The 18257-nt window shown below is 36.9% G+C and overlaps 1 protein-coding gene across 4 annotated transcripts in view; it reads right to left on the minus strand.

The window, feature by feature from the left end:
- Window positions 1–18257, minus strand: part of LOC121390240 (eukaryotic translation initiation factor 4 gamma 3-like) — a 99804-nt gene that overhangs the window by 49278 nt on the left and 32269 nt on the right. For 2 of the 4 annotated variants that reach the window (XM_041522016.1, XM_041522018.1), the window contains exons 10-11: window positions 17724–17819; window positions 16321–16461 (exon numbers count right to left, since the gene is read on the minus strand). In XM_041522016.1, coding sequence (XP_041377950.1) covers window positions 16321–16461; window positions 17724–17819 — 237 coding nt within the window. Of the gene's footprint in view, window positions 1–9761; window positions 11014–12945; window positions 13093–15574; window positions 15699–16320; window positions 16462–17723; window positions 17820–18257 lie in introns of those variants that run through there. The other 2 variants (XM_041522017.1, XM_041522019.1) reach the window with 2 other exon arrangements.

Below are 18257 nucleotides of genomic sequence, written 5' to 3' on the forward strand. Positions count from 1 at the left end.
GATAATGTTAACGTTTACTAATAAAACTGATATAAGCAGCGTTTCAACACACCCAGGAAGTACAGCAGTAGAAAGTGTGGCACCTCACATCTAATCTAGCTGCAAGAAAATGGGGGGGGTCACGTATCATTTAAGAGATTTAATTTATGTTTTTAATAGCAACCGTCATTTTTGCTGAAAATTGCAGTTCCATTTTAGGGGGTACCCCGCATAAGTTTCAACCTCTGGTATATACTGCATAACAACTGTATAACAAATAAAAGTGTATTTATTTATTGTCAATGGATAATAGTATTTGCACAAATAATCAATGTCACATATTACTACCAATCACACCCACAGCTGCTTTTACTCCGTAAATATTTGACGGTGCACGTCGAACTTTGACACGGTACTCTCTTCTTTGGTACTATGCAACCTATATCAAACAAATATATTTTTCAAAAAGTGTCCAATTGGGTGTTTTCATGACTATCAGGATCTTCTGTGTTCTGATATGATGTGACAACATAATTGAAAGTGTTGTTCCTACAGTGCAACCTGATTTAATGTACACCTCAGGAAGCATCAGTGTTATGCAAAGTTGTATACAAATGCAATGTATCATATTTAAAACAAATAATAAATAAAAATACTACTCTTGAAGATACATACTATGGGTTGGTTATGTATGCTTAGTTGTATATGTAGTGTGTGCATGCATAGTCAGAGTCTCTCATTTCCAATAAATAATTACCTTAAAACTCATTTATTGCAGTGACCCTGTGTTTTGAAAGACTTAATGGGCATATGATAAGAACTTCACTAGAAAAAAAGCATATTGCATGTGGTATCTGAAATGAACACCACTGCATCCACAAATAGTAGTAAATTAATGTGGTACACATCATGGTGGGGTAAACACCCAAGGTATGGACTATGCTTGGATGTCAAGTCACTGAATGCAATATTTTCAAACCCATCAGCCTAGTTGGTTTTTATATATGCATTATTAAATCCACTGACAGCTACCAATATATCTGTTGATATTTTATTAATAATCTCCAGTGATTGGTGCTTACAGACATGTATCATATCTAGAGTTATCATTAGGGTTTTACATCTTTATTTTTTATTTGTCATAGAAAAAGCACATTCAATCCATCAAAAGAGTGCGAAAGTAATTTTTCTTTAATTATTTTCTGTTTTAACTGAATATAATATTTATATCGTATGCATTACTACAATCTGTAATGTAACACATCATTTACATAGTAATATTGGAAAATATAGCTTTACAAGTGTGGTAATAGTGGAAGATAATACTAACACACTCCTAGGTAGATTAACAAATGTGTCAAAATTGCTCTTGTACTTGGTATATACTTCAAAATACCCTTTACTATAGAAAACTCACTGAATATATGGACAAGATTTAATGAACGACCTAAAGCTATCATTACCAAGCTTATATTTGTGTACAAATAAAGAAGAGAATGCAAAATGGCTACACAGAACCCACTTCTGTAGATTTTAATGTTTTTGCCAAACTCACAAAAACAATTGTAAAAAACTCCCATATTTGCCTAAAACATAATTCACCAACCTAAAAAGTATGTTAAAATTACAGCAGAAATCAGGTTATTTAAATATAGTCATTCCAGAGTCAATTGCATTCAAATACACATTGTTAATGGAGATATAAAAGCTTAACCTAATATCAGCTAACATTATTTTTTAACTAAAAATAAATTATTACTAATAGCTTATTTCATCTTGCCTAGACTTATTATCCTAAATAAGATTAGTGTTATATGACATGTCCATCACATTGGATAAATAAGCTTTAAAATATTTTAAGTAAAAAATATGGGCCAAAATCTCCAATTGGTCAGCACAGACTTTTTTTCAAACTCTATTCTCAGCAGTGCACAGTAAATTAATGCCAAGGTCAAGGTCATTATGAACTCCCATGCCTGAGTGTAACCTAATTAAGCAAATATGACTGTCAAATAACAGTAAATGGCACACAATATAAAATAATGATAATATAGTGAATATATGCTATAGGTTCCATTAGACCAAATCAATTCCTATTGCCGATAATGTTAACGTTTAATAATAAAACTGATATAAGCAGCGTTTCAACACACCCAGGAAGTACAGCAGTAGAAAGTGTGGCACCTCACATCTAATCTAGCTGCAAGAAAATGGGGGGGGGGGGGGGGGGGGGGGGGGGGTGTCACGTATCATTTAAGAGATTTAATTTATGTTTTTAATAGCAACCGTCATTTTTGCTGAAAATTGCAGTTCCATTTTAGGGGGTACCCCGCATTAGTTTCAACCTCTGGTATATACTGCATAACAACTGTATAACAAATAAAAGTGTATTTATTTATTGTCAATGGATAATAGTATTTGCACAAATAATCAATGTCACATATTACTACCAATCACATCCACAGCTGCTTTTACTCCGTAAATATTTGACTGTGCACGTCGAACTTTGACACGGTACTCTCTTCTTTGGTACTATGCAACCTGGAGCAATAGCGGTGCAACAAAAGACTGGGAACCGCTAAATTGCTGTTGTTTTTGTTGGATGTTGCCTCTCTTCAAATATTATTTAAGATATTGATTCCACGTCTGCAGACAATTTATACAGGTAGGCTTATCATTAGTAATGTTGAGAACACTTATAGGTTATTGCTAAATACTAATTTATGTCAGTATTATACCAAAATGAATGAAGCAAATCTGTTTGCCGATTTCGTTCGATTGTGAATTCTGCGATTTCGATTATGATATCAGTGTAGCAATAGGCAGGGAACAAGAACAGTGTCGTCCAAGTTTGTTACGATGTAATTTATGAAGTTCATTTAAGTGGGATACTAAATTCTCAGGTGGGATACCAGATTTTGAAATGTTAGTATCCAACTGGGATACAGCCCAGAACGTTTAATCTCGAACACTGTATAGGTGCTGACAAAATAACTAATCACTAAAAAAGTGTTGTTAAATTATAATCATCATAACTGAATTTAACTTGCAATATTGAGGCCTGTAATTCCCCCCCCCCCCCCCCCCCCATTTTTTTTACACTGTACACGTTTCGCCCTCCCAGGGCTCATCAGTGCAGCTTGGGTTTCATATCAATTAGTATTGATAAGAACACTGCAGACGTGTTTTTAGGTGAGTTCTTTGGTGAGTTTGTCATAATTTATAATAAGTACATGTATAGTTCACATAGTTTTATAATTAAATTCAATGTTCATAAATCCATCACCAGTGATACTAAATACCTGTAAATGTGTACAGTAGTTTGTATTTGAAAAGTTATTTTCTTTTAGTTTTATTAAAACATTTCACTTTCTTCACTGCCACTCCCTTGCTATAGCCAATACAATACCACTTTCCAGTGGGTGCTTTCTTTAATTTCATACAAGAAAAATGAAACCATTCAAATGGCCTGTTGGGACAGTCTCCTGAATCGCATGCGATCATTGAATCATCACAAATACAATATAGTGCTGGATCTTCATTTGATTTATCAAGTGTAGCACCAGAATTGATGGATCAGTCGGCAGTTCTGGTACACCGTCTTTGAGCAAAGTACTCTCAGGATTTTTCATTTTCCACATTAAAACGTGTGTCAAATGACTGGACAGCAGTTGATACTTTTTTCTTGCTCACCAGCTGGTTTTTTTTTTTTAAAGTTCTTGATGTAGTGAAGTTAATGTTTTTAAGTGGTGCATAGTCAACATAAGTTCGTGATGAAGGCAACATTCAGTAGGCTGGTTCCTGTTTCACAGTGCTGCTTTCCCTTAACCTTACACTGGCTTCAATATAAAATAACGGATGCCACATAAGAAAATGATTCGCCAAGTCCTGCTTTACAATTACAATGGGCACAAAGAACTTTACCAGCTTTATCGAAAATAATCCACGAATAAAGTGATGTGTTATTAAGCCGTTGTGAATGCATCACCCTTGCACGTATCACATGGACTGAATCATGGATGTAAACACCAACATTCCTCACCCAACCACACACAAAAAGGTCATATGCATCCAGACTTTTATAATTCTGGAAGTCCTTCAGCATATAAAAAGGGCTTGGCTAAAAATCAGGTAATTTATCAGATCTGCATACGTAAATGATGGATAGAAATGGGTCCTGAAGCCATTTTCCACCGGCGATTTTGTAGTGTACGAATCCTGCTTCCCAATATATCCAGTTGTTTCCATATCTGCTTTTTGCCGTCTTATCCAGTGTATCAAAATAATCCTGCATGTTATCAAAATAATGCAGTGTCTACTAACGGTAAAAAAAAAAATATTTAAAAGGACTTAAGTTATAAATCTTAAACTGCGAAGCTCGTATTTGTATACAACCATGAAACGCTATTCTTTGCCTTCCACCATGGCCGGCCGCACAGAGGTATGGGTAATATTGCTATTTTTAGCACATATCGCGGAACCCTCCATACCCTAGTTTTTAAACACTAATGCATATATCTTTTTTTTTTACTTTTAGAGCTGTTTTTGAAATAATACTTTACTTAGATTTTATTGTTTAGATTATCCATTTCCGCACATTCGAAGTGCTTTTGGTCATCCTGGTGTTTTTAATATCACAAAATACATTTCTCATATTTTTTAAAAACGCACGTGCGTCTGAGAAGTAAAAGTTAAGGAGTCGAGTTTTAAGTCTATTTTTAGAGGGTATTTCACCATTTTAAAGTCACAGACTCATCTTTCACTCAGTTGTAACTTTATCCAAATGTGTTACAGGTTTGTAGATTAAATGAACTTAAGTGTTAATTTTCACGGATTGAAACTAGGGTCTGTCCCTTTAAGAGTTATAAGTGCTTTTAAATATTATTTTTTTACTGTTAGTAGACACTGCATTATTTTGATAACATGCAGGATTATTTTGATACACTGGATAAGACGGAAAAAAGCAGATATGGAAAAAACGGGATATTTTGGGAAGCAGGATTTGTACACTACAAAATCGCCGGTGGGAAATGGCTTCAGGACCCCCATTTCTATCCACCATTTACGTATGCAGATCTGATAAATTACCTGATTTTTAGCCAAGCCCTTTTTATACGCTGAAGGACTTCCAGAATTATAAAAGTTTGGATGCATATGACCGTTTTGTGTGTGGTTGGGTGAGGAATGTTGGTGTTTACATCCATGATTCAGTCCATGTAATACGTGCAAGGGTGATGCATTCACAACGGCTTAATAACACATCGCTTTATTCGTGGATTATTTTCAATAAAGCTGGTAAAGTTCTTTGTGCCCATTGTAATTGTAAAGCAGGACTTGGCGCATCATTTTCTTATGTGGCATCCACGTTATTTTATATTAAAGCCAGTGTGAGGTTAAGGGAAAGCAGCACTGTGACGCAGAAACCAGCCTAATGAATGTTGCCTGCATCACGAACTTCTGTTGACTATGCACCACTTAAAAACATTAACTTCACTACATCAAGAACTTAAAAAACACACACAAAAAACAGCTGGTGAGCAAAAAAATAAGTATCAACTGCTGTCCAGTCACTTGACACACGTTTTAATGTGGAAAAATGAAAAATCCTCAGAGTACTTTGCTCAAAGACTGGATACCAGAACTGCCGACTGATCCATCAATTCTGGTGCTACACTTGACAAATCAGATGAAGATCCAGCACTATATTGTATTTGCGATGATTCAATGATCGCATGCGATTCAGGAGACTGTCACCCCACAAGCCATTTGAATGGTTTCATTTTTCTTGTATGAAATTAAAGAAAGCACCCACTGGAAAGTGGTATTGTATTGGCTATAGGAAGGGAGTGGCAGTGAAGAAAGTGGAATGTTTTAATAAAACTAAAAGAAAATAACTTTTCAAATACAAACTACTGTACACATTTACAGGTATTTAGTATCACTGGTGATGGATTTATGAACATTGAATTTAATTATAAAACTGTGTGAACTATACATGTACTTATTATAAATTATGACAAACTCACCAAAGAACTCCACAAAAAACACGTCTGCAGTTTTCTTATCAATACTAATTGATATGAAACCCAAGCTGCACTGATGAGCCCTGGGAGGGCGAAACGTGTACACAGTCAAAAAATGGGGGGAAAAATTACAGGCCTCAATATTGCAAGTTAAATTCAGTTATGATGATTATAATTTAACAACACTTTTTTAGTGATTAGTTGTTTTGTCAGCACCTATATAGGTGTCATTACTTGTTACATAGGGTCTGGGACGTAGTCCAGTGGTAAACTGCTTGTCTGGTGTGGGATCGATCCCTGTCTGTGGGCACATTGGGCTATTCCGTGTTCCAGCCAGTGCACCACGGCTGGTATATCAAAGGATGTGGTATGTGCTACCCTGTCTCTGGGATGGTGCATATAAAATATTCCTTGCCAGTGATAGAAATAAGCACAATGTTTCACTAGTCCACAGGACAAGTACATCTAGAAATATACGTGTCCACCAATATTTGTCACCTGTCCCAAAAATTGGTTTGTTTTATTCAAGTACATGGACATTGGTTTTGATTGTTTGAAATGAAGATGCATTGAACAATACACAGAGGTACATTTCATCTCTCCCCCCCCCCCCCCCCCCCCCCCCCCCCCCCCCCCCCCCCCCCCCCCCCCCCGAGATTTTCCCACACTTGTCAGGATAAAAACGGATAAGTGTTGATTTTGTACATTTCTTGCTACTTGAAAACAAGTAGTGGGTTTTCTAAGACTATTTGTAAAAATTAACAAATGTTTGACATCCAATAGCTGGTGATTAATAAACAATATGCTCAAGTGGTGTATTTTGAATGGTGTTTATTAAATGACTAATGAAATTTTTACTTTTTGGTGGAGGACATAGTCAGGTTTTTTGTTTTTTTTAAACTGTTCCAAAACTGGGCAGCACATACCACTCATATGGTAATCAATTTGTTTTACTTTTTTTTGCGCACAAGTACTAGGTAGAACACAGGCGACCAATATTTCTTACACCATTACCTAGTTCATTAACATGTTTCGCCCCTCCCAGGGCTCACCAGTGCAGCTAGGGTTATTCACTAATCAATGCCTGAAAACTACCAATATACTCAACTGTGACTAGTAATAAACTGCAAACATGTTTGGAGAATTATTTTTGTTAATGTATAGAGTTATTTTTGGAGATAATTATTTTTCAAGTGAATCTGTTTTGAATGTATTTTTAACCAGGGTATTCAGATGCTAATTATAAATGTCCTAATAAAACATATTTACAGGTGTGTGATGGCATTTCCATTCTTCAGTCAAATGGAACAACTGATGGGTACATATTTGTAACCGGCACAACACACACACAATTTTATCAAAAACTGGGTTTGAACTGTCAGTTTTTGTTATAAGATAATCAATAGGACATGTCCTAGGTCCGATTGGTTTATAGCTGAAACTTAAGCCAAAATAAAAAGTTTGGGCCAAAGCCTCCATCTTTCACTTTTTTCTTTAGTTTCTTCACCCTGGTGCGTGATGCTAGGAAGCCAGTTGAACCAGTTATGGATCACTGGTCGGTGCCAGTGGTTTACACCTACCCATTGAGCCTTGTGGAACACTCACTCAGGGTTTAGAGTCGGTATCTGGATTAAAAATCCCATGCCTGGACTGGGATCCGAACCCAGTACCTAACAGCCTGTAGACCGATGGCCTGCCACGACGCCACCGAGGCCGGTGTTCAGGACGAATGAAATCTAACAAAAAGATTCGACAAGTAGGCCTAGCTATTATTAGGTGTTGATGCCTTTTAACATGGCCGACCGCTATGGTATACAGGGTAACATGGGGCACAAACTGGGACCACCTAACAAAGTGTCTGGGCAGCAAGCACCACCCGAACAGCTTCTTTTATGACCATGGTCTTTCTAGGTCATTGAGACAAGTGGTATTTTTTAAAATTATTATTTTAATCACACAACCCCCTTTCCTTTCTCTCCTTTAAATTCCATCGGATGTCTTCCCGATTAGGAAATTTCTCTCAACTTCTTTTGCTGTCCACCTCCACATCCGTCCTTATCTCTCCAACCGTGACAAGTGATTGTCTCTTGTGCCATACCTGCAATTTCTCATCAGATTTGACCACTTCGGAGAGTGTTCAGCAGTTATTTCTGGCATTGTCAAGAGGCACTTGTAACAACCTACTATACTCCCCTACTACCGGCTGTCATTCGCATCGGCTGTATTAGCGGTAGAGGACGAGGATGCCAGGTGGGTGCAGGGAAGTACACACAGACTGCACCCGCGCAGAAAGTCGAGACAGGTAGGCGATGATGTGGACAGCTTAGAAGACAGGAGTGAAATGTTTTATTTAACGATGCACTCAACACATTTTATTTACGGTTATATGGCGTCAGACATATGGTTAAGGACCGCACATTTATAGAGAGGAAACCCGCTGTTACCACTTCATGGGCTCTTTTCCGATTAGCAGCAAAGGATCTTTTATATGCACCATCCCACAGACATAATAGTACATACCACGGCCCGTGTTACACCAATTGTGGAGCACTGGCTGGAAAGAGAAATAGCCCAATGGGGCCACCAACGGGGATCGATACTAAACCTACCGCGCATCTAGCGAGTGCTTTACCACTGGTCTAAGTCCCACCATTAGTCGAGAGGACATGGACGGACAAAAAAGACTGAAATCGTGCGACAAACTGGAAAGGGTTGTTTTAATTAAGATTATGAGAATGATAGGCAGAGGGTGATAGACAAGAAAGATGAATGAAAGAGTGAGCAAACTTTAAACAGGATTTGAACCACGGTTGTCAGCTTTATTGTTCAGCAGCTTATCCATTAGAGACGAGTGGTATTAATCAGGTGGATTCTCAAGAATTCCAATGATTTATTTTTAATCATTCGCTCTCAATATAGATCAAAGTTCAATAATATTTAAACGGTTGATTGTTCAATATTATACACGACAATCACCCACAAGCTTATGGAAAAACTCAATTCCTTGATCAACGGGGCATTTGTTACAAAGAACAGGGAACAAAGATAAAAATACGTAACTATCTTACATAGATCTGAACAATTCGTAAAAACCGGTTATTAATCCAGACTATGAATCCGAGATAGTCATATGTGATATGCTGGATTTCCTTATTGAAGAAAGGAAGGAAATATTTTATTTAACAATGCACTCAACACATTTTATTTACAGTTATATGGGCGTCGGACATATGGTTATGGACCACACATATATTGAGAGAAGAAACCTGCTGTCACCACTTCATGGGAATCCCACCCCCATAATAGGAATGTTATCAGTGATGGGTCATGAGCGCTTTTTTCCACATTTTGGTAAAGTAAAGTTCAAGGTCATACCCAATCAGCAAACATCGAGGCTGGTCGGAAGACTGATTGCTAGACTGGTTTATTCTATATCGCCATGCCCGCTATTCGGAATCCGTAAGTTTAAAGAACAAGGCAGGAAACTAATGTACGATTGTCGACGGTGAAGAATGAAAGTTTCATTTCTCCTGTGTTAACATTTGTGCCTTCCAAAATACGATCAGACACCAAATACACCAAATTCGTAATGGTTGGCATCTCTGTACAACTACAAATTTGACTGATTACCTCTGGCGTTGTAAATACTGATTTATTTATTTTTAAAATCGGGGGGGGGGGGGGGGGGGGGGGGGGGGGTGACGAATCCACTAGATTCTCATAATAAAAATATACACAAAAAACACAAACCCTTTTTTCAAAGATCTGTCAACGTTTATTTATTTACACTTCATTTTGTTTAATTTATCAAATTTAGTCGCTGGCATCTGCAGGTATTCACGTGAGGGAAAAGGTTTCATCACAGATAAACCAATTTTTTCACTGCTTACAGAAAAAACCTTTATGAAAATGTTCCACACATTTTTAGTTCAAAGAAACCAGAGGCTGTCTATAAGTCTTTATATAACCATTAGCACATAGTAAAAATATGTATATGTATATACAGTATATATTTATATATTATATTATACTTCGTCACATAAAGTCAGGTGTTTTATGATGCAGGATGAATACATATGTTATATTTAAAAATCCGCAAGTAGTTTATCTTCACCACAGAATACGCACAACAGTTGAATAATTGTTCAACAAATATTTCACATCTTAGTAATCACGTCCCCCTACTTCCGATGCATATCAATTATGCAAATATAAATATAATTTAAGTCCTTGGATATGAAAAACATGATTTATACCAATAAACTGACAATGGTTTGGAAGTCAATTGGTGCTGTAACAAATATATACACTTTGTGAAGATTTGTTTTTATCCAAACCCGAATCTAGCACCAATAAAACCAAATACACATATGCAAGTAGCCGACAGAGAATTCATTTGGACAAAAATTTAAGGCATTTTAAATATGATCCTGTGCTTTGCACAATAAATGAAACTGCAACGCAACCCAGTCAAAAAAGCCCAGCCTGCATCATCGTACATTATATCACAACGGCAAAATGAAAAAACAAAAACATGTACACATTTATACAGTTAATCCGGTTATGAAAAGAATCATCTCTATTTACGCTTGTTTGTATCCACACAAGTGAGGTTGCAATCAATTTGTCGGCATTCCTAATTTCAGTATTGCAGCTTCAGTAATAAATACTTAATGAGGTTTTCTACACAACTCCACGAATCAACTGTCGTTTTCATCCTCTTAGCCTTCACGAAACCAGGCAAAGAACTGCACGACTTGTTTAAGAGCCTTCACGAAACCAGGCAAAGAACTGCTCGACTTGTTTAAGTGCCTTCACGAAACCAGGCAAAGAACTGCACGACTTGTTTAAGAGCCTTCACGAAACCAGGCAAAGAACTGCACGACTTGTTTAAGAGCGACACCTTTGCCATCCATTTCTGCGGGATCATTACCGTTTTCCCACTGGTTAAATGCATCTTCTGATATAATTTCTTCATCGTACAATGTTTCGAAGAATGTCCGCAGGACTCCTGTGGGCAGAATAATTTAAAAAATGGATAAAATTCACTTAAGTAATAAAAATAAATATTTATAGATTTATAATAGTTGTTAAAATTCCACAATTTTGACAGAATATGATCAAAACATACTTTACTATTCCTCTGCATATCAACACTTTGAAAATGTTTACTTTGAAAAATAAAATAAAAATACCAACAGTACCGATGGGGTACATGATACGCCCGTCAGGAGTTTGATGGAAAACCATAGATATTAATGAATATGTTACGGGTATGATTCAATTCTAATTATGTGAAATTTTTGCAATGGGATGGATGAACAGTTTGTCTTTGACCAACCATCATCCCAAGTTGTTCCTACATGTGAGGTTTGATGGTCCCGTATGCATCTGTATGCAAGATATGATTCGGACGGACGGACGCTGCCATACCATAATACAACCCATTATAGACAGCGTATAAAAACCTTTGAACAATCAGATAAATGGACTGTGTTAAAAGTAATGGAGAAATACAGACAAGCCTAACCCCACCCATAACTCTTTGGCATCTAACATGGATATTTTAACACGTATTTCTTTCAGAGTTTTTAATTCTCCATGGCACTTTTTTGCCTTAGACTATATTCAGGGTGTTTATCAATGGTATGGGTTTTGTTTGCCTTAAGACTATATTGAGGGTGTTTATCAATGGTATGGGTTTTGTTTGCCTTAAGACTATATTCAGGGTGTTTATCAATGGTATGGGTTTTGTTTGCCTTAAGACTATATTCAGGGTGTTTATCAATGGTATGAGTTTTCTTTGCCGTAAGACTATATTGAGGGTGTTTATCAATGGTATGGGTTTTGTTTGCCTTAGACTATATTCAGGGTGTTTATCAATGGTATGAGTTTTGTTTGCCTTAAGACTATATTCAGGGTGTTTATCAATGGTGTGGGTTTTCTTTGCCTTAAGACTATATTGATGGTGTTTATCAATGATGTGGGTTTTCTTTGCCTTAAGACTATGTTAAAGGTGTTTATCAATGGTGTGGGTTTTCTTTGCCTTAAGACTATATTCAGGGTGTTTATCAATGGTGTGGGTTTTCTTTGCCTTAAGACTATATTCAGGGTGTTTATCAATGGTGTGGGTTTTCTTTGCCTTAAGACTATATCCAGGGTGTTTATCAATGGTATGGGTTTTCTTTGCCTTAAGACTATATTCAGGGTGTTTATCAATGGTCTGGGTTTTCTGTGCCGTCAGACTATATTCAGGGTGTTTATCAATGGTATGGGTTTTCTGTGCCTTAAGACTATATTCAGGGTGTTTATCAATGGTATGGGTTTTCTGTGCCTTAAGACTATATTGAGGGTGTTTATCAATGGTATGGGTTTTCTGTGCCGTAAGACTATATTGAGGGTGTTTATCAATGGTATGGGTTTTCTGTGCCGTAAGACTATATTGAGGGTGTTTATCAATGATATGGGTTTTCTGTGCCGTAAGACTATATTGAGGGTGCTTATCAATGGTATGGGTTTTCTGTGCCGTAAGACTATATTGAGGGTGCTTATCAATGGTATGGGGTTTTCTGTGCTGTAAGACTATATTGAGGGTGTTTATCAATGGTATGGGTTTTCTGTTCCTTAAGACTATATTCAGGGTGTTTATCAATGATGTGGGTTTTCTTTGCCGTGGTCAATTTCTTAATTGCAGGGATTGTACAGGTGCCTCTTAACAACGCCAGAGGTAATCACTGGGCAGATGTGTGGCACAGACAGCCACAAGCGAGCAGCACATGAATATTCAAGCACTGGGATGTAGAGATGGACCACAAGAGATGGGGGTGCTGGCAGATTGGAAAGAAATAAAAGAGGGAATTCAAAGACAACAGTGGGATTAAAAAAAAAATTTTTTTTTCATGAAAACATGATGAAAGTTAAAGGTTCGAGTTACTGTACTGACCAGGTGGATTCTCCAACTTGTAGACGAGAGACTGGAGAGCATACAGAGCTTGCAGCTCAAACAGAGCTTTGTGTTCCAGGTATTTCTGTAACAAGGCTCGCCGTGACATAATGCTTTCGGGATCAACCTTGGCCATGTTACCAGAACCTGCAGAAAAACAAGCAGTTTACAAGCAATTATGACAGAACCGCACAATAATACTAGTGCAAATAAATCCAATAAAAGATTCAGAACATAGTCATTGGTATGGCAAAGATTTGTTTGATTTTTCTGTGTATCTCTACGACAGATTGTTGTTCAGTAGTCAAAACCATGCGTCTCTGTTTAATCAAAACTAGATATCCAGTTAATAAAATATAAAAACTTTACACTATATTCAAAGGTCACTTTTCAGTACTTAAAGGTAGGGTCAACTCAAGCAAGAGCCTTATGTGTTGGAAAGATGCATACCCGGACCACCAACACATACTGACACTTTAACAAATGAAAAACGAGTAATTTTAGAGTTAATAAAAAAACATGATTATTCCTGTTAACTGGGGGCAGCCATTTTGTTTCGTTTTTGTGATGTCCGGTGGTATAGCTTGGGGTGAAGTGACGTCAGCTCCTGACCATCTCCTGTATATACAGTGTAAACAAAAGCAGTAATTTTTGACAAGGCGCTTCTCTGTGATCAACCTGACTTGTAAAACAGCACAAATGACGTAATAATATACCGTAATAAACTATTTAACTAAATATATTTCAAGTTGCATTAACGGAACAAAATGGGGTTATAGTATTTTTCTCTGTTAGATAATCCAAAGGAAAAATGTACACTATTAGGCCTATTGATATGCTACTTTGGAGCAAAAACGACAACCCACGATACCCAAGTGATAATTTTATTTTATTTGGGACTACGTAATTGGTCAGTTCTGTGGTTTTAGATGAAAAAGTCTACTTAATCAATAGTTTTACATAACTATTTACAGTAATAAACCATGTCCATTACCATTTTAGGGGCGACAGGTAATATTCCACAATACCGGTATGTATTTTTGTGTCTAGACAGCGTCAATTAATTGGCTCGTCTGGTTACCAATCAAATACACACCTGCCAATCAGGAATCACAGGTAGAAGCAACTAACAGCATAGACCAATTAACTAAGAAAACACTCTGTATATCATTTCAGTACGTAGGTTAATGCATGGACAAAACATTAATTATTTCGACTTGTTGTGTAGCCACTTTGACAATGGTAGTTTATTTTGTATTGAAAAATAAGATATATATAGTGCTGGATATACTTATTGCTGGCTTACTGGGATGTGTATTATTAAAGATCATTGCAATGTATGACTGTTTATCATCCCGCAAAAAACAGGTAGATTGGTTTCTCTAGTTCTAAGGCTCATTCCTGACGTAACGCGTTAAGTATTACGTAACCACCAGCTCGCTAGAGGGCGTACTCACTGAGATGGTACAAAATGGCTGTGCCCATTATATATAATAGCCGTCACATTTAACCGTTTTATTAATTAACTATACGATTATACTTGTTGATATTAAGCAATAATGTGCATTATATATCGTTGAATATTCATACCAGGCCAAATGCCTTAACTGTCCCTTCCTTTAAGGTAATATCCAATTGTAGGATAGTGAAATATATATAGTGTATAATTTCTTGTATCTTGAAGGACAGGATTTGCCTGCTTCATATGATTGTTTCATTTACTGCATGTATAGTTCCTCCCTTTCTATAAAATGAACACAACCAACCACTCTCTAAGGGCTTACATTATTATGTTTGGAAGGCTGGTGCCAGAGGGGACAGCTTTCATGGTCATATGACATGACCATATGTGTAAAAGGGTCAAAGTTCTTTGTTCTTGGTGTGAATCTCACACAAGGCATTCCACTCTGGTCACCGAGCAATCAACACCTAGTTACTCTATCCAGCTTAAGGTTTGGACTCTGGTCGTGTGGGGGCTATACCTGTGGGATATAACTAACGGATATTGTATAGTGATATATTTATCCTGGGGATAAATTATCCTCTATGGAAACCCCAGTGTTCTGATTTCTTTATATTTCTTTATCCCTATTATTAAAGTCCTTCGGATCCTGAACCTCATCTTTGTCATTTATAGTATTACTTGTTTATTATATTCATATTTGGGGGTGAAGGGAATCAATCTCCTCCCCCTAGACATATAATTATTACCCCCTTATACAATTTTCATTATTTTAATGCAGAAAGCTGAAATTGACAAAAAGCAGACCACACCCCCCAAAATCCTCGACAAATATCTGTACCTGGCTCAATTTCTCCAATGTTTATGGAACTGAACAAAACATTCAACCAGGGTGCGATACCAATTTGAAAGTAAAAACTTAAATTATTTTTAAAAAGATGAAGCTTGATACCGTAATTAAATAAAAATAAATTGACATTGTGTAAATGAACGCAAAATTATCACATCTCAAATTTCGACTCGTGCATTTTCTGTATCACATTCGACTATGCCCTGCCAGAAAAATAAACCTCTTTCTTACTAGATAGAGCACTGGAACATACAGAAGTCTGGAAAACTATATATGGGACAGACAGACAGACAGATAGAGATGAAACCTATAGTCACCTCCGGTTGGACCGGTAGGGGTCTAATAAACCTCTTTCTCACCAGATAGAGCACTGGAACATACAGCCGTCATTAAGGCTCGAATGAATCGCGGATCTTTAGTGGTTTCCTCGGACACATTCGCCTGCAAACAGAACATCAGTAAAAAAAACCCATCAAGATGGTGGGTCTTAGTGAAATATATAATTAGGTCTATATATTACAGCTGTAATAATTTAGAGTTCCTACATGTCATGAAAATTTTGGAAGTCATAGAATGGAGTTGGGTTATTAAAAATTAAAATTAGTTGCAAATTTTAACACCCAACCCCAATCCCACCCTTTCAAAACACCAAAAATTTAAAGCCTTTGATATAGCAGTCGTGGTGCACTGGTTAGAACAAGAAATAGCCCAATAGGCCCACCGAAAAGATTTATCATAAACCGACCGTGCATCAAGAGAGCCATTTACCACTGGGCTACGTTCAAAGCAACACAAAGTCATAGGGATTTCATAGACAATCTGCCGTAAAACACTAATATTAAAGTATGTTAATACAAATCCTTGAAAATCCCTTTCAAATTTATTAAAATTTGGAGACATATTCTGCCATCAAAACATTTAATTGTAGAACAGACTAGGAAATACATAAAAGCAAGAATTAAATTTTGAATAGTATATGATAATTAACAATGTTACAATATTATTTCATTTCCCCAAATTTTACATGTTCTGCTATTACAGGGCTAGTTGGTCAGTGTTTTACCTCAATCCAGTCAAATACATTTTCATATTCACAGTGAGGTTGCGTGAGCTGTTCTTTCAAGTCATCACAGATCTTGTCAAATGAAACTTTGCTTGCAGGCGTGCTAGGCTGGGAAGATGGACCTACTGTAAACTCCAAGTTCTGAAAACACAACAAAAAACCCAAACAGAAAACCCATTACATAAAGTAAAGTTTGTTTTGTTTAACGACGCCACTAGAGCACATTGATTTTTTTATCTTATCATCGGCTATTGGACGTCAAACATATGGTCATTCTGACACTGGTTTTTAGAGGAAACCCGCTGTCGCCACATAGGCTACTCTTTTTTACGACAGGCAGCAAGGGATCTTTTATTTGCACTTCCCACAGACAGGATAGCACAAACCATGGCCTTTGTTGAACCAGTTATGGATCACTGGTCGGTGCAAGTGGTTTACACCTACCCATTGAGCCTTGCGGAGCACTCACTCAGGGTTTGGAGTCGGCATCTGGATTAAAATTCCCATGCCTCGACTGGGATCCGAACCCAGTACCTACCGGCCTGTAGACCGATGGCCTAACCACGACGCCACCGAGGCCGGTACCCATTACATATGCAATACATGACAGGTAGTGGGAAATGTACCAATCGTTAACAAAATAGACAAATTATGAAGATGGTTGAATTATTCACTTTTAATATAGCATCAATGATCTGTCAAATTACAGGTTTGTTTAAAGACTTCACAAAGACATTTTTTGTTATTACATTACAAACATATAGATGAATGGTGACAATAGTAATCCCCTAACGCAAGTATATGTCGTCCCAACTACTAATCAAGAAAAAAAAGAAGAAAAAACGGATTTGTTTTTTAATGAACTTTGGTATGGGATTATTTGATATTGTGCACCATGTTTTTCGATCAGTTGAGCTATTCCATTCTTAGCCGAGCTCAATGTACACAAAATCGGATGTAATCAGTTAAGTTTGCTTTGTTCAAAGACACCACTGGAGCACAGATTTATGAATCATTGACTATTCGATGTAAAACTTTTGGTAATTTAGACACGTCTAAGAGAGGAAACCTTCCATTAGTAGTAAATGATCTTTTATATGCACCATCCCACAGACAGAACATAACATACCATAGCCTTTGATATACCAGTCGTAATGCACTAGCTGGGGAAAAGAAAATAGCCCAATGGGCCACCGACAGGGATCAATCCTAGATTCATCTGACTAAACATTTTAACACAGGGCTATGTCCCTCCCCCAACTGTAATCACATGCAAAGTAATTTCCTACATAAACTGAATACAGTGAGGCGTCTAATCATGGAAAGTAGACAGCGGTGTATTAGTATTAGCTGCAGAAAAAAATTCACTACATTTAAACAAATGATTAATATATAAAACACACCTTATCTTTCAAGAACTGCTCAACTTCCTGATGTGGAACAAAATCTGACCACTGAAGACCAGATGACCGCCACAAATCTCCTACAATTTTGTGACCCTGATTGTGAAAAAATCAATGGAAATATTTTGAGAAAACAAGATTAATTACATTAAAAGAAATACCCGAAATCGGACTTTCTTTGTTTAAAGAACAGAGCTTTGGTCAACATTCGGCATGAATAAAAGCTAGCATAGCGTGGGGTTAATCTCTAAACAGGTTACCATTAATTACAGCCCTGGGCCCCGTTCCACGAAATAATTGTAGCTAAGGTTAATTGTAGTGACTTACGGTGAATTTTACAACTGGCACCGTAAACTTTACAGCCGTTCCACAAAGGAACCTTAAGGTAGTCGTAACTACCCCTTTAATGATTAAAATATTCGTTACGAAGAAGTATGAATTAATTAAATAATGAATTGGTTACCGACTTTTCGGAACATCTTAGATGTACTCATTGGTATCAGACATCCATGAAGTAACTTTGTCAGTTTATTT

This window comes from Gigantopelta aegis, chromosome 15, assembly GCF_016097555.1.
Source record: "Gigantopelta aegis isolate Gae_Host chromosome 15, Gae_host_genome, whole genome shotgun sequence".
NCBI classification, from domain to species: domain Eukaryota; kingdom Metazoa; phylum Mollusca; class Gastropoda; order Neomphalida; family Peltospiridae; genus Gigantopelta; species Gigantopelta aegis.